Here is a 27,199-nt window from a genome sequence, read left to right on the forward strand (position 1 = left end):
TGGTGGTGGAGAATGGTGGGTGATGGTGATGGACGGTGGTGGTAGACGGTGGTGATGGTTGGTGGTGGTGGCGGATGGTGGGTGGTGGACAGTAGGTGTTGGTAGGGTGTGAAGAGTTTTGAAGAAGTTGGATATTAGTTTATTTTTTAGGACCATAAAAGCACTTTTCAGGTCTTTTTATTTAAAAAACAAACTGTCTTCAGAGGCTTATGTCTACGCGCCCGTAGACATAAGCCCATTGTAGACCTTTTAAGCAAAAACAAAACAGGACCTTAGTTATTTTAATCATAACTTTGTGTGTTTATATATATTGTCTGTATAATAACCGAAGATCGGGCATGTTTATTAAACGAGCTTATATTTAGGCTCGAACTTGGGCTCATTTAAGCTCGGCTCAGTTGAGCTTTTTCATGAGCCGATCTCGAGTAACTCACGAACCGCTTGTCTTGTTTGCACCCAAACACCCCCTAAGCTTCTGCCACTACCAGTTTTTGAGTTGCATTTTATTTATTATATCTAATCTTATAGAGTTGGTGAAAAAACATTTAAAGATTTGGGAGACGGTACACAGGGGTTCCATACAACACGCAGAATGCTGTTAGCAAGTTTATTAATGCCATTATATTATCCGCGTTCAAAATACTCATCAGGTCTAAACAACACGTCCTGTTTCCATTAAAAGAATTGTTTTTATTTGTGTTTTTAAGTTGTTTAAAGAAACATCGGTTGTGCAGCCAATGCTTTGGGAGACCCATCTGTGACAATAGAACAAGTAACACCTGTTATAGTTCCTCCTGGGCCTCTTTTTCCACCTGAGGTGTGTGTAAACCGTTTCCACTTCATTAATATGTGTTTAGTCTTTTTAAAAATCAGCTTTTATAATGTATGTGTATGGCAGGTAAATTGATATGTGTATGGTTGGCAGGAAAGAGTCGTCAACCTATTTGCAAACAACACTTACTCTGTTGTCAATATATTTGATGTAACGCTACGGCCTCAGCTTAATGTCACGGGGGTAGTTGAGGTAATTGTACATGACCTTATTTGAATTATGTATCCATTTATATGCTTAATATTATTGCTAATGTTATTATTGGCAGATTCCTGAAGGAAACGGTTCCGGAGTCGTTTGGGATGATGAAGGGCACATTGTCACAAATTACCATGGCAAATTCCTGATTTCTTTATTAATCTATACATATTGAGATCATTTTTGTTATAAAAGACTAAACTACCGGTATGGTTTTTCAGTTATTGGCAATTCTCTATCAAGAAATCCAAAACCTGGACAAGTTGTTGCACGTGTTAATATTCTTGCTTCAGAAGGGTAAGATTGGTATTTAGGTATTTAACTTTACTTTATTCGTATAACATATCGTCTCATCTCATTCCGTGTATGCAACATATTGAAAGGGTACAAAAGAATTTTGAAGGCAAGTTAATCGGTGCGGATCGGTCCAAGGACCTTGCTGTCTTAAAGGCATTATGTTTTTCAATTCCTAATTCTTATCTTTTTTTTTTTTTACTTCTGATTTTACCTGTGTTTGTAATGGTTGATGTAGGTGGAAGCACCGGTTGATCTGCTAAGGCCCATGAAGGTGGGTCAATCTTCTGTCTTAAAAGTGGGTCAGCAATGCCTAGCCATCGGAAACCCATTTGGGTTTGACCATACACTCACAGTTGGGGTTATTAGCGGGCTTAACCGAGACATATTTAGTCAAACTGGAGTCACAATTGGTGGAGGTATTCAAACAGATGCTGCCATCAACCCTGGAAACAGGTGTCTTAATTTTTATTTAATAAATCATACTTTTATTTATGGGCAAATACCATAATAAACCAATATACTTTTTGTTTTTTCTCACAAACGTCCCTCAACAATTTTTTGCATGTTAAAGTCTCTCCACATTTTTAATTTGAACACAAATATGTCATAACTTATGAAAACATATTTTTTTGCTTATGTGGCATACATGTAATCTATACGAAGTAAAAACATGGACAGTCTATGTGTCAAAAATTAACACGTAAGCAAATTTTGCTGATAATTATATGTTTATAACAAATTATAAAACAAATATTACAATTGCAAGCGAAATAATATTGGTTTATAACAAATAATAAAACATCAAATCCGCATCAACAAAATATAAAAAGAAACAGCATAAAAAACATCAAATCCATCAGCAAAAATAGCATCAAATATCAGCAGCAAAAATAGCATCAAATATCAGCAAAACAGCAAATAAACAGTTGCAAAATCAGCAAAAATTAGCACCAACCAAATTGCGAATAAAAACAGCATTAACAGCAAAAAATACAACTGTTTATTTTAGAATAAAAATATGCATGCCACCTAAGGAGAAGAAAATACACATAAGCAAAAAAAATCAGTTCCAAATTGTTTTCATGTTCCAATTTAATATGTGGAGGGACTTTAACGTGCAAGACATTGTTGAGGGACTTTTGTGAGAAAAAAACAGAGAGTATGTTGGTTTTATATGGTATTTGTCCTTCATTTATTTGTTTAAATATGTGGGATTTGTTTATCGTGTAGGCATATCTTAGTGGGTCAAGATAAATATAGTTTACGCTGTCAATTAGTTATGAATTTGTGTTTAATTAGGTTTGGGTCCTGTGGTCTTTATAATGGGTTGATATTTATTGTAAGGGTAAGTGGGTAACTGTCAGTTTCTGGTTTGGTGTGTTGATCATTAAAACTTGATCAAAACATGCATTTTGTTTCTGTTTCTTCTTGATGGATTGATCTCGGTCGTTAATTGGTATTAGAGCAGCTTTTCAACACTTGAGATCAAACTTGCAACCCAAGATTAGCGAGTTGCTGCCTTCGCAAAAGGATCGAGACATTTAAATCTGCCGTCACAAAAGCCTAGTGCCCATCCAAATTAGTGACCGGATGAATGTTGCTGTTGCAACTGCAACAGGAAGTCTTATGTCTTCTTTTTTTCCGAAACCTGTTCTCATCTTCTATTTGAGTTTCACGCTTAAAATCTGAATCTGTATTTCAAGTGGGTGCTGCCGATTTCAGATCCAAAGGACTGGATCAAGAACCACAAACACCGGTTACTAATAACTGGGCTCTCATCATGGTCGCAGAACAACACAACCTCGCTTCAATGCCCTATGTTGAACACAACAAACTACAACATATGGGTGAATCAAGGCCATCTTTAAGGTTCATGGGATCTTGGAAGCCATTGAACCGAGACTTGGAACTGCAGTTGGACCCGAGAAAGATGGCATGGCAGTCGCCTTATTAGTTCAGGTACTCTCGGAGGAACTTGTTCTCTAAGTTTCTCAATGTTTTACTGTCAAAGTAATATGGGACGCGTCACATCAGCGCCCATTGAGTTTCGGAGGCTCGGATTGATTCTTTTTAAGGCGAGTTCGAATAGTTGAAGAAGATGGATGTAGAGACGATTGATGACTTCACAACCAAGATAGTTCATCTTGTCTCCAAAGCCCATGACTCTTGGGTCATCGTTTGAAAACAAGAAGCTGGTGAGGAAAATACTTGTTCTGCTCCAGCGAAATTCATCTTGCTTGTGGCCTCTATAGAGCAGTTTTCTGATCTGAATACAATGATCTTCCAAGAGGCGATCGGAAGGTTGAAAGCATACGAAGAAAGAGTTAAAAGGTGCTGAAAGTTACTTCACCTCTTCACTTCTGCCCCAATCTATCTTATTTGGTGGGCGTAGTAAGTTGATACATGCAAACACCCTAGGAATCTCATCTAGTCGGAATCAAATATATCCTACAATAATACAGGGAACGACAGGTTTTGGCATCAAGAATGCTCGAGGAGGAAGCAAAATACTAAACGGTATATACGAGGAACGATGTAGTCACAATGTTTACAAAGATGATGGATGAAGCACCACGAGCCATGTCTTTTATTATGGTGATGCTCCGATCACATGGTGCTCGCAAAACCAAGCTACAGCGGTACTTTGATCATGTAAAGCTTTGTATACAGCTGCTACTAAAACCACAAGTCAAGCTAAGTGAGATAATCGGAAGAGAATTACAAAGTGTATTGTTAAGAGTGGACAATACGTTGGCAATTGCACTTATGAAGAACCCCATCTTCCAAACAAACACATAACATGTTGAAAGACACCTAGTAATGGTCCAACGTGTGAGCGGTGAAGAACAACGAGCCTACATCTTGACGAAAGCTCTCATGAGGATCAAGTTCAAGGAAATGCGGGAACTACTTGGAGTTGAAGACCTACATAATTCGATTCAGAAATTATGGGGGTGTTGTTGGCGGCTTAATCTCTTGATTTAGCAGTGTTGGTGGTGGAGCTAGAGTAGGACTCAAACAAGTCGGTTAGAGTACCTGCGTTTTAGCAATTCCAGTTGTAGTCTAACGAGTCTAGGTTAGTCTATATATATATATATATATATGCCATAGCAATCAAGTTTTTTGAGTAATATTTTCTTGGTTATTACTACTTATTAGTTAAGAAATTTGGGAGTTATCCAATTTCATGTATTGTGCTCATATCAATTCGGGATTTGATTATGCATAACCAAATGTGTAAATTTTGTTATTCATCTTTTTAAATATAAAGAATCTAAGTACTATTATTTTGGCAGTGGAGGACCTTTGTTAGATTCCAAAGGAAATCTAATCGGGATCAACACTGCCATATTCACTCAAACAGGTATTATTGTATTTTTTTTTTAATCCATTAATAATAATCTGCAAATAGTCTGTACCCTGAACACTTTCCGATGACATATTCTTCACATTGTAATTTTGACCCAACAGGGACTTCAGCAGGGGTAGGATTTGCTATCCCGTCCTCAACTGTGGTTAAGATAGTACCCCAGTTGATTCAGTTTGGAAAAGTAAGTTATTAATATTATTATTTTATTTAAACTGGTATATGCATATTCACATTTGGGTTGATAATATTGTGTATCATGGATGTTAGGTTGTTAGAGCTGGTTTAAATATTGAGATTGCTCCTGACCTTATTGCAAATCAACTTAATGTTCGTAACGGAGCTCTTATTCTTCAGGTAATATGAATTATATGATCATTTGAATTATTAACGATGTTTTGTCTGTCGCTTTAATACATGTTTTCTGTTTTACTTAGGTTGCTGCAAATAGTCAAGCAGCAAAAGCTGGTCTTCTTCCCACTGCTAGGGGATTTGCGGGCAATATTGTTCTCGGTGACATCATTGTAGCAGTCGACAACAAGCCGGTGAGTTTTCTCTTATATTATCTTAAAATATATTTATTTAAACAGTGTTAATCGTTGATGCAAATGAATTGATTTGATGGATTCAGGTTAAGAATAAAGCAGAATTTTTAAAAGCATTAGATGAATATAGTGTGGGAGATAAAGTCCTTTTAAAGTTACAGAGGGGTAATGAAACCCTAGAGATGCCTATTGCTTTAGAGGAGAGTTCATGAGAACATAACTTCTTTTAATGTATTTTTATATATTTATATATTTTTTGTATATTTTATTTATTATTTATTATATACATTATAGAACTGTTACATCACATGATGGTAGCTGCACATTTGTCAATTACATTTAAGACACAATTAGGAAGATGCAAAGAAACATGATTCAAATCAGACAAATTATCATCTTATTTGTCTCAAGCTTATGTTTTTCTTTACCCTCTTAAAATAAAATATGCACGTAGAGTTGTGTCGGGTTTGAGGGTACTGGTTGGCTGGATGAAATTATGAACGTAAGCAAAATCCACCAGTTCTAATGACAATAAGTGTTGATAAAAATAAGCTTGCTGCAACGACATCAACTCGGTTCTCTCTTAACATACTTCGACTGGATGTTTGTTGGGGTATGTCACTCGGTTCACATAAACAACTTGGTTTGAAAAATATTCATGAGATGTTGATAAAAATAAGTATGTTGCAACGACGCATTAGAATTTTATAAAACATCATATTTTTTAAAGTGGTAAGAGGACATAAAATAACTATAAAAAATTGAATTCGTGAACGCTCATTGCTAGAAATACCAACTCTTTTAAACAAAAACATGAATCTTCCAATTCTCCACACACCTACAAAAATGAATCCGAGAAACAACCCGAACAACCAATTACTCGGTTTTGGGCACGCTGCTCCATTCAACCAACAAATGAACTCCCCCCAACACACAAAACCAACCTCCCCTAAACTATCCCTTTACTTTTCCTACCCGAACGTCTCTCAAGGAAATATAAACTTCCAATTTGCTCCCAACCGCTTGTATAATTTTTCCAACGTGCACTTTGGTATGTACGCCAATTTGTTGAACCCCCAAAACCCGACACCGGTGTTTGGGTCAAGCCAAACGGATCCGATGGAGGAGACGGTGCCGGAGACTCAACCAAAACGGGGTGCCGGCACAAGCCGAAAGCCCCGTAAACACAAAAAGAAGGCCCTTGAGGAGCCGACGACAGAAAGACAATACATATTGTGGACTGAGAAGAAGGAAAAATTTCGCACGTGCTTGGGTGGCCGTTTCGGAGGATCCCGATGCCGGTAAATTTTAATTATTAGTTTTTTCATTTTATTAAGTATTTCTTTAAAACAAATACTAATTGTATACCTAATTTTAATTGCGGCCAACTTTCATACAAGTGGAATATTTTGGACCAAAGCATTTGAAAATTGGGTCAAGTTTTCGGACGCGAGGCCGGATTACCGGTGTAAAGAAGGTGTTTAAGCCCATTGGAGGGTTGTGATCACCACTTGCCAAAAATGCGGTGGGATCCACAACCGATTGGGCAATAGCAAATGGGGTAGCGGAAAAAATGTCGCCGCCATCCAACGAAAAGCGTTAACCGAATATCAAGGTTTTGGGAGTGTGACATTTAAGTTCTTAAGTTCTTGGGAGCATCTTCGGAATCACCCAAAATGACTCTAATTACCCACCGGTCCGGTAGCTCGGCCATCCGGCGCATTATCCCGACCGTCAAAAAGGTCGAAGACCTCGTCTTCCACAAATTCGAGCACACTCGTATCCCGCTCTGATACTTGTAACTTCGACCTCGTTGACGAAGACGAGGACGACAAGGCTAATTTTGTGGACGATAACGTACAAGAGTTGCCTCGATCCTCCGGGAGACGAAGTAAAAACAAGTGAAAAACATGGAGGGTTCGTCATCGACACGACCCAAGGAGGGGACAGGCGAAGAGGTGGAGCAACTACAAGATATGTCTGGCCATTTTGAGACCGAGAGTCTGGACCATCACGCTACCATCTGTGCTAACACCAAAGCCAATGCATGGTTTTCCGATTCATATGCATTTCGGAAAATGGAACGAGACATCCAGTTCCTTCGCTCAATTGATGAAACCGAAGCGACCATAGAATTGGAAGAAAAACGAAAACAAAAAAATATGAGAAGTATATGGCCTACGGAATTAGTTTTTAGTTTTAGTGTTTTTATTTTTCTAATTTTTGTTATGTATTTTTTTATTTTTAATTTTAATGTATTTTTATTTATTTATTCAATTTAATGAAGTTTTATTTGGTTATTTTAAGTATAAAAAGGAAAAAAATAAAATGACATGGCATTGCGATGGGGCTATATTGGTCTACAAACCACTATACCCAAAAATGAAAATCGCCCCGTTAACGTAACGCCATGTATCAAAAATTGCCCCCTAATGCAATCCCTCCGGTACACATAGACTAAGAACTTTAAAACAACATATTTTGTAACAATTTTGTAGGAACAGTTATTGAAAATTTTTTTTCCAACCTATGTTTTTTTCCACACAGTTATTTTTTTTTTTTGGATAGAAAAATTATTAAACTGAGTTTTCAATAAATTTTTATCGTAGTTTGCCACTCTGCTTGCCATTCCTATTTGGATGGGGTGGTAAGACGGTTAGGGTATTAAATAGGAGGCCACAGGTTCAAACCCATAGTGTACAAATATTTAGTCGTTAAAAAAAGTCTGTCATTTTGTCGTAAGGAATTAACTGACTTTTATAATAATAGCAATTAAGGCTGTGCGTAGTGGGTGATATTGGTTTTTTTTTTTTTTTTTTTTTGCTACAACACCGCCCCTAGTTGATAAGTGGGCGCGGGGGGGGGGGGGGGGCACATAGATTTGTCGTCGTGGAGTGTTTTTTTTGGGATAATATTATTATATTAGTATGTGTGTAACTCACTCACTCTCTCACACACACACATACACATACTAGGTTAGCTACCCATGTGGAACATGGGTTAAAATAAATAACTTTTTTTTTTGAAAATAATAACACATTGTGAAATACAAAAAATATGATGAACGGATACAAAGACATAATATATGATATAATAAATTACACATTACACACTATGGAAATAAAAAATTGTTGAAAACTCATAAATATCTAAATACTTCTTTGTAAACAATATTTGTAATTTCAATTGTAACTTTACCGTCTATATAAAATTAGTAGTTTCACTTTATTTCTGCTATTAACCCTAAATAATACAACACATAACTGACGATGAGTTAACACAGGTTGTGTAAAAACAAACCAACCATATATAGTGATTGACCTTAACTTTTATTTATTTTAATTGCAAAATAAACATAAAGCGAAAATTTCCTTATTTGAATTTTGAAATTAATTAATTTATATAAAGGTAGAGGAATTTTTTAAAGAATAAAAGTGAGTTCCAATATTAGTGGGTGTGATTTGGGACGAACGAGTGACGTTCGAACCCTGTTAAGGCAAGAAGATGAAGTTGTTATGGCTCCAAACTCGTTGTAGTAGTAAAACGAGGGGCCTTAAAGGGATGAAGAAAATGAGTATTGCTGAAAGTCATGAAAAAAACCAGTTTTGAATCGAATTCATGAGAATTCGATTCGATTGGAAGAAAATTCGATTCCTTTGGGATTTGATTCGATTCTTTTTGGAATTCAATTCGTATTGAAATTCGATTCGATTCGTTTTGAAATTCGATTTGATTCGTTTGGGATTCGATTCTTTTGGGATTTGATTCGATTCGTTTTGGGATTCGATTCAATTCGTTTGGAACTCGATTCGATTCGTTTAAAAAGTCGGTTTTCTGAATTTTTAATAAAGACTTATTAACGAAAAACTAAGCGATTTGCATTATTGATTTGCTTAATTTTGTGGAGAAAAAAGAAAGATGGAGATGGTGGTTGGTTATGGAGGTTTAGTGTTTGAGAGGTAGAAGATGAATAGTTCCGTTGTACTCGCTAAAATTTTGTTGGATCCGACGGAATAATTTGGCTACTTTGGGAATTTGTATCGGTCTTGGGCTATAATTGAAAAAGCTTAGTAAAAAATAGTTATTTTGGGATTTTTCCCTACTTTTTGGCATGCTTAATTTGTCACTTCTATATATCAATATTTCTATAGATGAGTTTCTTCGTTAAATAAAGTTTCATGAATATATATGTCACGTATATTTCTAAAATAGTCTTTAGTAGATATATTATATCGACCGTCTTATGTAATGCACAATCACTATATCCGTCCAAACTTTTAGTTACGTTTACGACCGTGTATAGAAAAAATTATATAGCATTTGTTACATAGGGTTAAGTTGCTACACATAATTGCTTACGTATACAAATCATGCTCAAGGTTAGAAACCAATTTATCTCAATCGAATTCAAAACCTAATTACGCTCAAGTGTAAAATGAAAACGCTGAAGGTTAAATCTGATTAAGCTTATGTGTAAATTAAAACATTCAAGGTTAAACCCAATTATGCTCAAAGTCAAAATTGTTCAACTGAAGATGCAATTGATGATTAACTGGATCAATTTCAAAGTTTAATCGATCAATTGCTAAAATAAACCCATGAACAAAGGGGAGTGGCATTCTGGCGAATTGTAGGACACTCGTTGTTGACACCAATGATGGTGATGGAAGAGTGTTGATGCCGACGATTGGTGGACCAGTGGCGGTGGAGATGGCTTGAGCGGCACTAGTGGTTCACACAATGGAGATCGCTGGAGCAGTGGAGGGTATTTTTGATTTAGGGTTTTCTGTGTTTTAAAAAAAAAAATTGTAAGAAGTCATACCTATTGCATGATAAGGGATTAACGTATTTTATCATGCTATATATACATTGATTTTCAATGACTAAAGATAATAATATATCTTACCTCCAAATAGTTGCATTATACTTCATAAGTCGAAGAGTTTACCTTCCTTATCTTTAAACTTAGATTTAAAAGGGGTTATGAAAGCATTGATGTAGTTTTGACATAGAAAAATGCATTGATGAAGTTTTATATAGACAAACTATAACATTATGTATGCTATGACACTTTTAGAAATATAAATCAGTTTATAACAGACATAAAGTTTTTTAAATATGCCATGCATATTTCTAAACATATTCAATAGATAAAAGGGGAAATTTTCACATGAAAAGAAAATATTACTTGTTTATTAATAAGAAGATATTATTCAAAAAATTGATTACAACTTTCAAACCCTAACTTGGTTTGATCTTGATGAACCCTAACTCGGTTGCATTTAGATGAACCCTAACTCAGTTACATCTCGTGTGTGTCTCTAAATGAACCCTAACTCGGTTGCATCTCACACTCTATAATGTCTAACCATGATTTGGTTTATATAGACTAACCTAACTTGCTAGACAAGACATTACCTATTATAATACATAACAATTAGGAAACATAACTAACTATAACCGACTTGTTAATATTGGTCCCTCAAGTTCACCGACTTATGACTAGGAGTCCGAAATTACTTCCAACAGTATATACATTGATTTTCATATGACTAAAGATAATAATATATCTTACCTCCAAATAGTTGCATTATACTTCATAACTCGAAGAGTTTACCTTCCTTATCTTTAAACTTAGATTTAAAAGGGGTTATGAAAGCATTGATTAAGTTTTGACATAGAAAAACGCATTGATGAAGTTTGACATAGACAAACAATGACATTATATATGTGCTTTGACACTTATAGAAATATAAATCAGTTTATAACAGACATAAGTTTTTTAATTAATATGACATTATGTATGCTTTGATTATTTTATAAGTTCATCTCTAGCATAAATAATCTTCATAACTCCATTTCTGTTGACTTCATGTATTGGGTGGAAATAACCTAGAAAAGATGATATTATGATAAAGCAAGAAGTCTTCAAAGGTCTATAAAGTAACTTTCATCAAGTTACAGTTTGATGATGTAATACTAAAACAGTCAATTTTCTTGTTCAACTGCTTCTTCATTTACAGTTGGGTGAACCATACCAACCTAGTCATCTCTCCAACATTCATACAAATATAATATAAATATAAGAAAATATGGGTTAATATATAGGACAAAAGCATAATTTGAAAAGCTTGATCATTAGTTTGCTATATGTAACTTATATGCATTGGTAACTTGAAGGAACCTGACCCCTCCGAGGGATCGATCCCTCCCTCATAGATATAGATAAATCCTTTGGTGCATCAATCTAACTCAGAGGCCAAAGACCAACTGAGCTAGACATTAGTTGCTTAAGTGCAAATAAGAAATTAATAAATATATATATGCTAACACGAGTTAGAAGGTGTAGTATAAACACTTATCAATTATATTTTCAATTCGAGCACCATGTAGCCTTAAGAGTTATAGGTTTATTGGATTTTAATAATTCCTGGTATTGGCCAAAAATAATCTCTATTCAATTTGTTACCACTGGCGGTCCCAAATTTAAAAAAGTTGGCCCCCAATGGTCTCCCGTTAAAAATGACTTAACGGCGTTATACTTTTTTCCGAATTTCAAACTAATTTTTTAGGGCTTTTGATCGGGGGAGGATACGAGTCGATTGATGTAAAACTTCGTTCGAAACGGTGCTCAAAAACGACAAAACTATGCTTCAATTCGGGTGTTTGAACTTACAATTAACAAAAATCAAGTCGTCTGGATCACCGTTTCGAGATAAGTTTTACGTCAATCGACTTGTATCCTCCTTTCGATCAAAAGCCCTAAAACATTATTTTAAAATTCGAAAAAAAGTACAACGCCGTTAAGTCATTTTTAATGAGGGACCACTGTGGGCCAACTTTTTAAAATTTGGGGCCGCTAGTAGTGATAAAATGAATATGGATTATTATCGGTCAATATCAGTCAATATGGATTATTAAAATCCAATAAACCCGAGTTATAAGGGGTGTAGCTCCTAGAGCACAGGGTTTCCAAGAGGGGCGGCGACCGATGGAGTCTAAGAGGGAATGATCCTGGCAAGTTCACGCTTCAGATTTGCATGGCGGGTTAAAAGGCCTTTCTAAAAACTGATATTTACATTAATTGATTATCAATACTTACTGTTGATAAACTTTTCTGCTGAAGTTTTCACTGTTATAATTGTCCACACTTATATCCAACTTTCATATCCTTTGGTAAATAGTTGCAATGTTTCATTCTAATCATATATTGTTATCGTTCAACCATATATATATTAGGGACTTAAGGAATTCAGTATGTCCCTTTAAGCCACAAAATTACAACTTTGTTTTTAAATTAAAACATTTTTGTTCCTTGTAGAACTTTTACGAAACATCCACGATTAAAAAGTTATATAAAACCTACACATCTTCACATTTAACTAATTAACATCAATTTAATTTTTCTTTTTAATTTTTCTTTACACGATAAATAATACTTTTCTTTTAGAGTGACATTGTGACAGAGTGAGAACACAACAATGTATTATTAATATATTATCTAATAAGTATATTTATGAGTATTTTCGTTCTCCAACAACAGATGTTCTTTTGGTGTCATGGTTGTCTTCTTTAGCATATTCTATCATGCCTTTATCCACCCAGGTTCGAGGTGCAGCAACAACTTTCCCTTTTTTGTTTTACTATTTACGTGGACCCAACTCAATCTGAATTTGTTTTTCTTTTCAGACACGTATTCGCCAGCTGGTGTAATTTAACTTTATAAATTGTGTTTCCTTCATTTTCCTAGCATCTGGTGGCTGTCTCTCGTACATTATTTTCCAGGTGACAAACACAGCTCTGATGGTTGTTCTTGTATACGATTTGTTCTGAAACTGTTGTCCTCTGTTATGTGGAACCTTAGAATTAGGTTCTCTTTTGGGGGTTTATGCTTTTCGCATGTGTAGCTTTGGGGTTTTTTTAGATTGTGGTTTTTTTAATATAATTTTTTTGTCTGTGTATGTGTGCAAACTTCTCTTTTGGTTATTTCATGTGGCTGTGTGTATTGAAGGTTCTGTTGTCAGGAAAGTTGTATTTTGAGCTGGTTTTTTTTAATTTCTTATTTTTTTACACACATCCATCTTTTGTTAGCAATCGTGCTGAACTGTTTGTTAATTTCAGTAAACCACAATTGACCTGTAACATGATCCAACCTTCGGTTGGTGACGGTTGGAACGCGCCTGCCTAGCTCAACGTGCTGGAGTGAAAAACACTTTTTGTTTTTTTTAATAGATAGATTGTCAATTATTAATGTATGCTTTACAATCAGTAAATTGAGAGGTCAGCTGGTGTTGTGCCAGTCGGATTCATCACACAAATGATGGTGTGGTTATCGGTTTTCGTTATTTTGTTGATGGTCGTTCTCACCCGCTCATTAAGCTGACTAGAACCAAATTCACCCGTTGACTAATTTAAAATGACCTGACATACAGTTGGGTGGATCATGTTTTTTTCTCTTGAATTACCTTATCATGTGAATGCTTTTTTATTCTTCTATAACTTAATGTTAATTAAAAGTTGTTGTTAAAACATGCTTATTTTGTTAACTTTCAGTTTGTCGCTTTCTTGGAGAAGTTGTAGCCTTTACTCAGAGGTATGTTTTCTTAAAGTTAATGTTTGTGCTATATGTAGTCTGGTTTTTGTTTTTCTGTCTGTATTCATTAAGATCGAATGCCAGTTATGGTTGTAAGCCGTTCTTACATGTATGTAGTAATGTTTTGTGCAAAGTTATTTTTGTTTACAACTGTCTTGTTGGATGTTAAGTGTATTTAAGCATTGTGTATGTGTATTTTGTAAGTTTGTTGATGTTTTAAAGTTGTTACGGGTTAATTAAGTAAACAATGTCTACGCGATCGAGAGGTGATAGCGAATGCCAACCTTCACGAAAAAGGTCAGGTTCCCCGTTCTTAAGGTCTGGTGTAGAGTCCACTAATGTATTGTCTTATGATGCCGATAATCAGACATCTGCCAGTCGTAGGAATGTTGTCTTAGGTTTGTTTGTGTATAAGTTTTCTGAGCCTATGTTTACGCGTTCGCGAAACAGGCTGCTGAATCGTAGTAGCCTTTCCGTATCTTTGGTCGGGACGTCTTCAGTTACTGCGTCTGTACATGATCTTGGTGACTGCAGTTTGTTGTGTGAGTTTTGTGGTGCTCTTTTTTGGAAGGCGGAACGATTAGCTTCTTTTCCAGCAACTAGGAGACCTCGATATACTCAATGTTGCAAGGTTGGTACTGTGCGCTTGTGTCTTCCTCGTGATCCTCTTGCTCAAATTAAGCATCTTCTGGAGCGTCAGGATTATCTTGAAGGCATATGTGCTTACAACTCTATGTTCGCCATGACTTCGTTTGGTGCGAAGGTTGACCGTTCGATAAACAGTGGATCGGCCCCTTATGTTTTCAAAGTTGAGGGTCAGATCTCTCATTGGCTGGGGAGTTTATGCCCAAGTGATGGTCAACCTCCAAGGTTTTTGCAGATGTACATATACGACACCGATAACGAGATACGCAATAGGATGCAACACTTTGGTGAGGCTCAGGAGGCTAAGCTATCTGAAGGTATTGTGCGCATAATTAAAGATGTGTTAGATATTAACAATGAGTTGGTAAAGATTTTTTGGACAGCCCGCGATGTTTGCTCTTCGGACAACATTGTTTCCTTTGATGTTTGTCTGTATAGGTCTGGGAGACAAGTCTCATACGATAGGCCTGCTCCAAACACTATGGGTGCAATTGTCCATGAAGGTGTGTCGGGGGCAGAAGATTTCGATATCGTCATTCGTCATAAAGATGGTCGTCCTCAGCGCATAAATAAGCTTAACAGTTTATACATGGCTCTCTAGTATCCATTATTACATATTTTTGGAGACCGTGACTGGTCTCCTGATATGTGTCTTACTGTTCATAGTGGTCGTAAAAATATTCGCCTGACCCTCAATATGTACTACAGCTTCATAATGCATGACAGACACTATCATTACTCTTTGATCCTAAGAAGTGGTCGTCTTTTCCAACAGTATTTGGTTGACGCTTATATCTGCATTGAGCAGAATCGTCTCGACTATGTACGGTTAAATCAAAATCTCTTTAGAACATAATTCCTTCAAGGGGTACATGATGCCATAGCTAAAGGAGACACTGAAGGTCGTAGTGTTGGTAAGCGTGTCATTCTACCATCGTCATTTACAGGAGGTCCAAGATATATGTATAAGCATTATCATGATGCTTTGGCAATCTGTCGTGTTTATGGAAACCCACAGTTCTTCATAACATTCACTTGTAACGTAAAGTGGCAAGAAATTGTTCGTCATATGACTTAGTTTCCATCCCTTAAGGCTCAAGATAGGCCTGATATTGTTTGCAGGGTATTCAACTTGAAGGTAGAGGCATTCCGTGCTTTCGTTAAGCGTGAGAGGCTATTCGGGAACATCGTTGCTGGTGAGATGTGTTTCTGTTATGTTCCCTAACATATTAGCATATGATATATGGGTATTACTATAATATCTAACATAATTTTTTTAACTCATGTTTAGATCTGTATACCATTGAATTCCAGAAAAGAGGGCTTCCTCATTGTCACATGCTGTTTTGGGTGTCTCCTGCTGATAAAATAATCACAGCTGACGATGTCGATCGACACATATCCTCCGAGATTCCTAACCCTAACACAGACCCGGAGTTATACAAAATTGTTAGTGAGTGTATGATTCATGGACCTTGTGGGCTTGCGAGGCCTAATGCGCCATGTGTGGATGGTGGCGTGTGTTCAAAAGGATTTCCGAAACTTTATCAGGCATCTACAACATTTGACAAAAATGGTTACATTAAATACAAGAGATCAGCATACGAGTTTTCTGTTAAAAAGAATGACATAGAGGTTGACAATGCTTATGTAGTTCCTTATAACAGAACTTTGTCACTGCTTTTTAATGCCCATATAAATGTTGAATATTGTGGGTGGAATATGATGATTAAGTATTTATTCAAGTATGTGTCCAAAGGTTCAGATCGTATTCATTTTAAAATAACTCAAAGCATACATAAAGTTGACACGGATCAGAACTCTCTTTCAGTGACTTGTAATGAGATTGACAATTTTGTTGACGGTCGGTTCATATGTCCTCATGAAGCAGCTTGGCGAATCTTCAATTTCCCAATACACCACCGGTACCCCGCCGTTCAAGTTTTGGCTGTACATCTTGAAAACATGCAAAACGTAGGCCTTAGTGACCAACAAAAGTTGTTACATGTAGTTAATAATCCATGTGTTGTTCTCACTACACTTACCGAGTGGTTTGCAACCAACGCACATGACCCCAGTGGTCGTCATCTTAGATACATCGACTTCCTGTCCGAATACAGATGGGAAGGGAGTGGTAAATGTTGGATAAGACGTCTTAATACATCAACAAACACAATTGGTAGACTTGCGTTCATTCATCCTTCATCTGGTGAAAGTTTCTTCCTTCGTATGTTACTCAATCATCAGACTGGGTGTAAATCGTTTGCTGATGTTCGTACAGTTGATGGCGTTATCTATGATACCTACCGCTCGGCATGTGAAAAACTAGGGTTGTTGGTGGATGACAATGAGTGGTTGCTTGCATTGGATGAAGCTAAAGCTTGGGCAACGCCTAAGGAGCTACGAGCTTTGTTTGCACATATATTATTACATTGTGAGGTCGCGAACCACTGAGGTTGTGGGAGAATCAATGGAGATCCATGTCTGATGACATCACTAGGAACACGGAAATTTTTGGTGGGGATATAGGAGACAATGTGTCGGATGAGACGTTATCTCAGTATGTGCTTTACGAGCTTGAGTTCCTATTGAACTCGCATTCAACAGATTCATCTCTGAAAAAGTTCGGTCTTCCAATGCCTAATACAGAATTGATTCGTAGCCTGAGAAACAGGCTGCTGATGGAAGAGAAAAACTATGACCGTGAACATCTACTCAAGCAACATCAAGAGTATTTACAGCAATTACACCCTCAACAGCATGCTGTATACGACCACGTGGTCTCAGCTTTAGAATCTAACACTCAAGTTTTAGCTTTTGTTTATGGTCATGGGGGTACGGGTAAGACATTCTTATGAACAATAATCACCGGTTATTTACGGTCTCTAGGAAAAATAGTCTTGGCTATAGCGGCCTCCGACATTGCATTATTGCTTCTCCTTGGTGGCAGGACTGCACACTCACGATTCAAAATCCCCATCGACCTGACTGATCACTCAAACTGTAATATCAGTAAAAGCTCTTACTTATCTCAGCTTTTGGTTGAAACAGAGTTGATTATATGGGACGAAGCGCCGATGAGTAACCGTAAATGTTTTGAGGCTCTTGACAGGACGCTAAAAGATATTCTTAACAACAGTCAACAGTCATTTGGCGGAAAGTCAGTTTTGTTAGGTGGCGATTTTAGACAAACTTTGCCCATTAAACGAAAAGCTACAAAATCACAAATCATCTCAGACTCATTACCTTGGTCATACCTGTGGTCAAAGTTTAGAATTTTCAAGCTTGCTCAAAATATGCGTGTCCATCGGCCTAATATGACGCCAGACGTTGCGTTAGAAATTCAAAACTTCTCAGATTGGCTTGTATGCATAGGCAACGGCTTGTCTGGAGTCCCTGATGACCAACAAAATGACAGTTCCCGAACTATCGAAATTCCAAGCAAATACATCATCCCAAACAATAGCGAGTCTCTTCATAAACTTGTCAGTTTCATATATGATCAGACTACTCTAATCAATCCAACACCGTCAGACCTTGCACAGAAGGCGATAGTGTGTCCAAAAAATGAGACTGCAGATCACGTTAACCAGATAATTCTCGACATGCTACCGGGTGTAGCAACTACTTATGTCAGCAATGATGTTGCAGTACCACATCCAGAAGACAACACGGATATTGAGACACTCTATCCGGTTAAATATCTTAACACCATCAAGATTCCTGGCTACCCTGCACATAAGTTACAGCTTAAAGTTAATGTGCCGATCATTCTATTAAGAAATATAAATCAAACAGCAGGGTTATGTAATGGAACAAGACTCTTAGTAACACAACTGTTGCCAAGAGTAATAGTAGCTAGAGTGAGTACGGGAACAGCAGTAGGTAACAAAGTTCATATAACCAGAATTTGTCTGTGTCACAACAATAAGGATCAGCCATTCATCTTTAAAAGAAAACAGTTCCCAGTTAAGGTGTGCTATGCGATGACTATAAATAAGAGTCAAGGCCAATCACTTAACAAAATAGGTGTTTATCTACCATATCCTGTATTTAGTCATGGTCAGTTGTACGTGGCGTTCTCGAGAGCAACATCGCCAGAATCTCTTAAAATACTTATCGAATCTGAATATGGCGCTCACAGTGATCACCACCAAACAAAAAATATCGTCTACTCTGATTTCCTTCGCGAAATAGACGGAAACTAGCTTACTGTCACAAAGTATAAACACATTAGATTATCTGCATTAATGATTAGGTAGTCAATAAATAAACGCCTGTCGTTAGTTATTTTTTTTGCTGTATGAAAAATATTCTTATTTTAGTTAAGTCAAAATAACGTTGTTCAACCAGGTAAGGATGACTATACAACATATCGCAGCGATAAAAGATGGGACTTATGGAGAACCACTGGAAGTTAGAGTTGTTAGAAAATGGCAGCCCTTCAAACGAGCTGAGAGATGCTACCTGCTGGTTGATATCAATGTAAGTAAACATATCTACATTAAAAAAATATGAATATATTACACTTTCAATATCTGAACCCCTTTCCATCATTTTTTGCTTTATATATGTATAATAGCCCAATTGTTTAGACTTAGTTAACTATTCTGAGACTGTAAAAAGTTTCTAATAAAAAAAGTTCGGGATTGAAGTTTTGGTCTCATTTGGTTCAAAAGTACAAAAAAAAATTATATGTTTCAACTTGAAATTTTGATATACTTTGGTTAAAAACTAAAAAATAATAATTTTGGGTTCTAATTTTGTCTCAGTTAGTTAAAAAAAATATTCAATAGGTTTGGGGTTGAATTTTTGGTATAATTTGATAAAAAAATCGAAAAAAAGAAAAAAACTAACTTCGAACCGCTTATATTGACGATTCTGATTTGACACTTATAAACGATCTATAAAAATATAGACTGACAACCTAATACATTTACAACATCTTCAACAAGGAAAAACTTTAAACTTGCCTGACAAAAAGAAATTTCTTTGTAAAACGGGTTTACATATAATGTCCTTTACGCAGTTAACTAATCTTTACAACCAATGTTATGAACACACTTGCAGGGAGATGCAATAGAGGCTGTTGCTACAGAGTGAAACGCACAACACATGATCGATCTTCTAGAGATTAACTAGTGCTACTCTATCAGAAAGTACATATGCACTAACAAACGATACATGATGCGTACAGTAGAGCATGAAGCATCCATAATGTTAGCAAAATACACCCAGGCGGTGCCCATAGACAAAGACAACATTCCTACATATCACTTCAATTTCCTGCCGTATGATCTGCTGCATACCCGCACCGACACAAAAGATCTGCTAACAGGTTTTATGCATCTTTCACCCTAACAGATTGCTACACTTAAAGGCAATATGTGATTCTTTAGGTTGTAGAAAACAAAAATGAATAGGGGCAATTTTGGTTTTCTAACTTTCTAATATGTAGTTATCGCTTCATAACCAATATAATCCTAACTTATTAAAAATTTATTTCAATGGCTTATTATAGATTATATTGGATGTCTTGTGGCTATAAAGCCGTCTGACGATGCTGACGAAGACAACAGGAGAGACTTTCTAACTCTAAAAAACGATAGGTACCAACCTACAATATACCCACCATATATAACTTGGGTTCTTAGCATTACTTAAAACTTCACCTGCATCTTATTGTCATATTCAAACAGCAACAAATCAGTAAGAGTCACGCTCTGGCCTGAAATACGAAAGACGTTTGATCAGTCGGTAGTCGAAAACACCGATGCCCCGGTTGTTGTTGCTATAACATCAACAAAAGTTGGAAACTTAATCTGTAAGTGTTCCTACATTAAACCTCAGCTTCCATTCAATTGTATACGATTAAAATAAATAACTGACACTTTACCAGCAGATGGCGACATGCAGCTCAGTTCAACGCCTGCCACTGCAGTATTTGTGAATCCTCCAATTCCAGAACTCCCAGACTTGAAGAAGAGGTAACAACACTTAAATCACCGTTGTTATAATACAATAAATGTATCTTACACATACTAAAAAACTCAACTATACAAAAACATAAATTACAGATACAGACAGCTAAACTACCCCGCACCAGCAATAACATCAGTGACTACATACCCCACAATGACTGTTGCTGAAGCAATGGACCTCTTCAACAATCAAACAACAGTAATCCATCTTTACTAAAATCAACCAGCCATAAAAAACAATAGAAAACACTACTAACCATTACTTGTATACTTGTACAGCGACAACAAGTCGAATGTGTTGCCACTATAAAAGACATCATTGCTGGCGAGAACAAGGCATGGTACTACAAATCTTGCAACTTATGCAAAAACAAAGCCTTCAAGATAGAAGCTACAACATCAACCAAAGAAAAAGAGATAACAGCATCGAAAGACTTTTACAGATGTGCAACTCACGAAGTAGTTAACAGATACATTTTGAGGTAATGATGCAAAAACAAACACTTATATATGTTAAACATTCCATACACCTGCACCGATAACATCATCTGATGTCAAATAGGTACTGTGCTTCAGTCATACTCAAAGATGCAACGGGCAAAACAACCGCCACCTTCTTCGATGAACCCATGGCTGCCTTGCTAGGCGAGAGCTGTGAAGAGATGATGAAGAAGGAAGGATACCCCACAACTAAAGAATGTCCAGCAACATTTCGAAAACTGATAGGCGTACAAAAGAAGTTCCGAATACAACAACACCATGAGGAAAATAGGCAGCTACACACATGCGTCATCAGCCGTGTTTCTGACCCCACAACTGCCACAACAACCATTGAAATCCCAGCCACAGAACTCCTGCCTCAAACACCGGACAAACAGTCGAAAAAAAGAGAATACCCGGACACCACAGGTATATCGGTTACTCATACTAAACTATTGCATATATTGTGTCCAACCCTGTCGTTAACTTATACTAACTTAAAACTTATTCCAATTAACGCAGGTACTGACACACCTCCAATGAAGGAGGCCAAGAACTAGTAGGAATACAATAAACCTGCCTTTTTTGGAAAACTGCAGGTAAGTTACATACACACCTCTAATTACTAGACTATAAATACGTACAACCATTTAAACTTTCCAGATAATACAAAATACAACAACTGTACTAACACAATCCTTGAACACTTTCCAGGAACAAAATCTACATATGAAGACTACCCGACCAAGAAATGCTGCTGTTTTGACAAATCATCACGTCATCACCTTTTGGCGACAGGATCGTAACAAATTATCCAACAGTACAACTAACGCAGCTCTATAGTCGACTGCATCACAAGCCTGCAAGTTTGTAGTATTAGTATGGAATGCTCCAAAAATTGTTCAATGTTTCTTAAACCAAGTTAATGTAATCCTAATAATAATACTTTGCCATTATGTACAATCACTGCAAAACCAAGCCCGGCGCAACGCGCCGGGTCAACCCCTAGTTATAGATAAATCTCAAACAAAGTAGTATATTATTATATATGTTAAATGCGTAAAACATTACATTATGGTTCTTTTTGAGAAAATATTATATAATAATAACCAAGTTTTAAAATATTATCAAAATCATCGAAATTAGAAATAACTAAATAGCGACTATAAAAATATTAATAAATTTGTAAATTATGACACTCAATAGTTTAAACGTTTACTATATACAATAAACTATTTACGCGTTTCTATAGTTGAGAAGAAAATGCTAAAATTGGAGAATATCATAAGTGCGAAAATAGAGCTCCAGGTCTGACAATTGGGTCAAACTGACAAAATATCCCTTGCTTATAGGCCCCTTAACTACACTTATACCCAAGTTATGGTTTGTTTGTTTGTTTTTGTTTGAACACTTTTCTATCATGTTACGGTCTTGTAGATCAAACTAGTATAGTAGAGGTGGGAATAAAAACCAACCGTTCCTAAACCGAAACTAGACCCCCTCCCCCAGAATTCGGTTTGAAACCAAATGCTCTAGAAATCAATTTGAAACCAACCAAAATGTCGGTTTATAATCGATTTGAATATTCCATCATTGAAACCGATTAAAATTGAACCAAAAATCGGCTTTGATCTAAACAGGTTTCAAACCAAACTGGTTTGACAAAAACTGATTTTAATTTGTCTTTCTTTAATCAAACCGACTTATTCATTTTGTATTATTTGCATGTTAACTCTTGTTTCACCTTCACATCTTTTGATTTTAGAAAGTGAATGAGCATGTTAATTTGTCTTTCTTTAATCAAACCGATTTATTGGTTTTGCTATTCAAAACGGGGTTGCGGCGCAGCTTGTTGCCCGTTTGCATGCCACTTTATTGTAATCGTTTTGATTTTAATGATAAATGAGCGTGTTAATTATAAAAAAAAGTGAACGTAAAAGTTATAAAGTGCAATTATCCACCAATTAATGGCCTAGTTTGTTTATTTATATTCAATTAGCCAACTATTAATTATGTATTAAGTTATTAATAAAGTAGAAAATAGAAGATGAAAAATGTTGTCACAGGTATACTAGTTAACCCAATTGTTTAAACTCATTTACATTATCAATTACTCCTTTGTTAAAACCGTTCATCCACTTATGGTTTCCACATTAAAGTCTCGTAAATTATGGAAGTGAATGATTTTTCTTTCTTTTGGATAAATCAGGAGTCTTCTAAAATATGTATGTACATAAAAGAATTCAATAATAAACCTGTCGTTGTCATCTACTAACGTTGATTCGGTCAAGCATGCCAATAAAATAATATAAAATGAGTTAAATAATATATACATACACACACTGCTAAGCAACCAGTCTTGTAGAAACCAAATTAGTGTTCATAAAGATTGAAACTTTGCTTATTTAAAACCCCAAGATCTTGACTTCTGTTCTTCATTTCTACCACTATTTCTGTGTAAGTGCATCGAGAACAAACCCCAGAAAGATAGGAAACAAACCCCTTTTCAGGAACCATTTTGGTTATACAAAAACCTTCAAATTATCTCCATTTTAAAAAGCTTGAAATGTCTTCATTAACTTTCATGGATGACCAAAAGAGTTCTGAAGTTGATAAAGTGGATGATCATGATCATGAAGTCATGTTACCAGGTTTCAGATTTCACCCAACAGATGAAGAACTTGTGGGATTCTACTTGAAGAAAAAGATTCAACATCAGGTTCTTCCAAATGATGTTATCAAACAAGTGGATATATACAAGTATGACCCATGGGACCTTCCAAGTAAGTATATGATCATTTGTTTAACATGATGATTACTCCCACACCACATAGGTTATTTGGACACCAGTTGCACCTATATGGCTCGTACAAGGGCTCTACGAGCCGTATAGGTGCGGAATTTTGTCGTTTTGTATCGGAGAGTGTCAGGTGTTTGAAACCTATACGGCTCGTATATGATCCATATAGACTGAAAAAAGCTGTCATCATGTCCCCTTTGTACATTAGTCAAGTCATGTGAGGGCTATACGACTCATATAGCCCCTATACGAGCCGTATAGAGTTGTTAACACACCAGGGGTGGTGTTTGAATATACTCGTGTTAATTATGAACTTATGATTGATATAGATTTGGCTCCATTGGGTGAAAAAGAGTGGTATTTTTATTGTCCAAGGGATCGTAAATATAAGAATAGTGCACGACCAAATCGTGTAACAGGAGCTGGTTTTTGGAAAGCTACGGGCACAGATAGACCGATTTACTCGTCTAATGGTGGCAAGTGCATTGGTTTGAAGAAGTCATTGGTGTTTTATCGTGGTCGAACAGCAAAAGGAATGAAGACGGATTGGATGATGCATGAGTTTAGGCTGCCTTCGGTTGTTGAACCAGAACAGAATAAGAAGATTCAAGATAAAAACCTTCCTCCAAATGTAAGTCAAATTATTATATATATAATATAGAGTTTATGGTTTATCTGTGGTTTATAGTTCAGCTAAATAGTTTTAGCTGTTTTTTTAAGTGTATGCATTATTAGCGAGTTCACTATCTCTACAAGCCAACTCGTGCAAGTTTCAATGAGTTATTTTGGTGTTTGTCTGTGTGGCAAATGGACTTCATAGAGTTTTTTCACCAATCATTATAGTGTTTGATTGCGGTAACAAACTACCTTGAAGCACAAGAACCAAAAGAACGTCTATAAATATTTAGTTGAGTTTTAAAACGGCCACCGGCCTACTATTCCCAAAAATTTTAACAACTTAATATTCTTCTAACCAAAGTGATTTTAGACTAGCCTTTAAAAAAAAAAATTGTTATGTGTATAACATTTCACGGTTAATTCATTGCTGGTTATGCTTTTCCTTTCAGGACACATGGGCGATATGCAAAATATTCAAGAAGACGAACTCAATAGCCCAACGAGCCATTTCGCACTCATGGGTATCTTCATTATCTGAAGATAGAACATCCAAGTTTTTCGCACATTCGACCACCTTTGATAACATTTCTAGCATGACTGACCATCTTTGCTACACCATAAAACCAATGTCCACTAATAGATATCCGAGTCCAGAAACTCCATCATACAGACCGTTAAACCAAACCGATTGTAAGCCATCTCCTTTCCCACTTCCACACGTAGATTCTAGCACGAATGGGTTCATGTTTTCACCCACCGATACGCCACAATCACAGGTCTTGAATCTTGAGGATGCAAGCAAGAATTGTGAAGGTGTAGTCTTTGGAGGCGAACAACAACCTCTAGACAACTTCCCAATGAACCATTTGCGTGAAAACGAGCTTGTGGCGAATGTTCCGATGGATGGATGGTTTAATATGGCTTGGGATTCACCTCCTTGTCATAGTTCCTCAACTACCTATTCTACAAATAAGTGCCATATTTGACAAGAAAATACAATATCGTTTACATAGGCTTGGGGGCTGTCTTGGTTGTGGGCTTGTGGGTTGGGCCTATGTAAGGAAAATGAAACAACATTTTGTGTAATTTAGATGTGTCCCAGGAACATTCTATGTTTCTGGTGATATGTTTGATGTTTTTAATGATGAATAGAAACTTAATGTGCACAGGTTTTTGTATATGTATGGTGTGGAAGACCATAAGGTGGGTTGGTTCAGGAATTGGAATGTTGGCATTTGAAGAATTAAATTTGTAGTCATATTTGAAGTCGTATGTATTTGTATTGGTCGTTTAAAAATTCGAAAAACATTATTATTTTACCCATTTAATATATGCCTCACTTTAACCATTTTACCTCAACAAATTTCAAACATTTCTATCAAAATTCTACATACACACAAACAAGATGAATGACGAGTTAAATTTATTTGTTTCATCTGCCAATTACAATGATGCATTCTCCACCAATAGTAGCGTCTCATTTCTCTATGATCTTGCCAAACATGCAGAAGATGATGACATGACAACATCTAGGAAAAGATACGCGCCGTATGATCATGGAAAACGGTCACCAAGTTTAATGAGAGATTATCTTGTTGACGACCCAAAATGCAATGAAATGATATTTAAAGCAAGATATCGTATGTTGCAACGATTTTTTTTTTTTAAATTGTAGGTAATATAGAAGCAAAATTTAAATGATTTTTTGAGGGCCTAGACGGGAGGATGAAAATTAAAATTTTAAGGCATTACAAAAATGCACGTTGATCTTTATACAACTAGCAACTGGAAATCCTTCTAACGAATACAATGAGTATTTTTGATTGGATGAAAGGACGTTGTGTGAATGCATGAAAATTTTCTGTAATGTTGCACTTCAATCATACGGCAGAGAGTTCTTACGTAAACCGACAAACCACGACGTTGCTCTTTTGTATAAAGCAAACGAAGAAAAACATCACTTTCCTGGGATGATTGATAGCATTGACTATACACATCCTGTTTGGAGAACGTGTCCTACCAAGTTGCGAAGCCAATATATGAGAGATGATCATCAATACCCAACGGTCATAGTCGAAATGGTGGCTTCATATGATTTGTGTGTTTAGCATGCATTTTGTGGCCCGCTTGGATCAAATAATGGCATCAATGCTCTACAATCACCAATATTTCCCACCGAATGAAATGGGACCACGCCTAACTGTCCATGTCATGTAATGGACGAGCCTTCAAACGTTGATACTATCTTACCGACTGGATCGATCTAAGATACTTGGTCAGTGTTTGTGAGAACGTTTCTATATCCCATCTTGAGGAAGGAAAAAAGGTTCAAGAAGGTCCAAAAGTCGGAAAGAATAGATGTGGAACATGCTTTCAATTAATTATTTTAACAAATTCCGAATAATTAATACAAGTATTGTAATTTTTACCGCTTTCGGGCTAAAGATTATCCAGTCACCTTTTTCAATTTATGTCACATAAGTTTGCTGAAAGAACTAGTGCCTCATAACTTTCTCGGAATTAGCTCAAAATAAACTGAGTAAAACTAGTTTAAGCTAATTCACTACCAGAAAAAAGGCTTTCAATGGCACACATTGCGTGTCATTGATGGGTACAGATGACACGCAAATGCATGTCATTGAAGCCCCTGTCATAAACGAAATATGACATGCACATGCGTGTCATATTATATGACACGCTTTAATGACACTTATTTGTGACACACGTTTATGACATACAGGTATGACACGCTTTCGTTACTCACATTTATGACACCAATTTATGACAAGCATTTATGCGTGTCATCGTATACTTTTTTTAAAAAAAAAATATTATATAATATA

The 27,199-nt window shown here is 36.2% G+C and overlaps 4 protein-coding genes across 4 annotated transcripts; all 4 read left to right on the plus strand.

Moving 5' to 3' along the window:
• The first annotated feature begins 512 nt into the window (after window positions 1–512).
• Window positions 513–5,451, plus strand: LOC143584454 (protease Do-like 8, chloroplastic). Its single transcript, XM_077066509.1, has 12 exons — window positions 513–650; window positions 735–817; window positions 926–1,024; window positions 1,101–1,167; window positions 1,252–1,327; window positions 1,414–1,480; window positions 1,563–1,780; window positions 4,624–4,691; window positions 4,799–4,878; window positions 4,965–5,051; window positions 5,132–5,239; window positions 5,326–5,451. The coding sequence occupies exons 1-12, from the start codon at window positions 593–595 to the stop codon at window positions 5,449–5,451; spliced, it is 1,137 nt and encodes a 378-aa protein (XP_076922624.1). The 5' UTR covers window positions 513–592.
• An 8,628-nt stretch (window positions 5,452–14,079) lies between these two features.
• On the plus strand, window positions 14,080–16,931 carry LOC143584446 (uncharacterized). The gene is made up of 2 exons (XM_077066502.1): window positions 14,080–14,980; window positions 15,769–16,931. The coding sequence occupies exons 1-2, from the start codon at window positions 14,080–14,082 to the stop codon at window positions 16,929–16,931; spliced, it is 2,064 nt and encodes a 687-aa protein (XP_076922617.1).
• A 26-nt stretch (window positions 16,932–16,957) lies between these two features.
• Window positions 16,958–20,468, plus strand: LOC143584447 (uncharacterized). Its single transcript, XM_077066503.1, has 5 exons — window positions 16,958–17,318; window positions 17,367–18,284; window positions 19,999–20,086; window positions 20,177–20,301; window positions 20,380–20,468. Exons 1-5 carry the CDS (start codon window positions 16,958–16,960, stop codon window positions 20,466–20,468), a joined length of 1,581 nt encoding a protein of 526 aa, XP_076922618.1.
• Window positions 20,469–23,474: 3,006 nt separating this feature from the next.
• Window positions 23,475–25,355, plus strand: LOC143584455 (putative NAC domain-containing protein 94). The gene is made up of 3 exons (XM_077066510.1): window positions 23,475–23,721; window positions 24,068–24,369; window positions 24,806–25,355. Exons 1-3 carry the CDS (start codon window positions 23,505–23,507, stop codon window positions 25,340–25,342), a joined length of 1,056 nt encoding a protein of 351 aa, XP_076922625.1. The 5' UTR covers window positions 23,475–23,504; the 3' UTR covers window positions 25,343–25,355.
• Window positions 25,356–27,199: the final 1,844 nt, after the last annotated feature.

This window comes from Bidens hawaiensis, unplaced genomic scaffold, assembly GCF_021521415.1.
Source record: "Bidens hawaiensis isolate Kalapana, Puna unplaced genomic scaffold, B.hawaiensis_p1.1 tig00033131_1, whole genome shotgun sequence".
In the NCBI taxonomy this organism is placed as follows: Eukaryota; Viridiplantae; Streptophyta; class Magnoliopsida; order Asterales; family Asteraceae; genus Bidens; species Bidens hawaiensis.

Coding starts and splice junctions, on each gene's coding strand:
- LOC143584454 (XM_077066509.1), top strand. CDS start 593: ATGCTGTTAGCAAGTTTATTAATGCCATTATATTATCCGCGTTCAAAA. Junction 4,879..4,964: donor AGTTGATTCAGTTTGGAAAA/GTAAGTTATTAA, acceptor CATGGATGTTAG/GTTGTTAGAGCTGGTTTAAA. Junction 5,052..5,131: donor ACGGAGCTCTTATTCTTCAG/GTAATATGAATT, acceptor TGTTTTACTTAG/GTTGCTGCAAATAGTCAAGC.
- LOC143584455 (XM_077066510.1), top strand. CDS start 23,505: ATGTCTTCATTAACTTTCATGGATGACCAAAAGAGTTCTGAAGTTGAT. Junction 23,722..24,067: donor TGACCCATGGGACCTTCCAA/GTAAGTATATGA, acceptor TGATTGATATAG/ATTTGGCTCCATTGGGTGAA. Junction 24,370..24,805: donor ATAAAAACCTTCCTCCAAAT/GTAAGTCAAATT, acceptor TTTTCCTTTCAG/GACACATGGGCGATATGCAA.
- LOC143584447 (XM_077066503.1), top strand. CDS start 16,958: ATGTCTGATGACATCACTAGGAACACGGAAATTTTTGGTGGGGATATA. Junction 17,319..17,366: donor TTATGGTCATGGGGGTACGG/GTAAGACATTCT, acceptor TACGGTCTCTAG/GAAAAATAGTCTTGGCTATA. Junction 20,087..20,176: donor CTAACTCTAAAAAACGATAG/GTACCAACCTAC, acceptor ATATTCAAACAG/CAACAAATCAGTAAGAGTCA.
- LOC143584446 (XM_077066502.1), top strand. CDS start 14,080: ATGTCTACGCGATCGAGAGGTGATAGCGAATGCCAACCTTCACGAAAA. Junction 14,981..15,768: donor GGGTGCAATTGTCCATGAAG/GTGTGTCGGGGG, acceptor ACTCATGTTTAG/ATCTGTATACCATTGAATTC.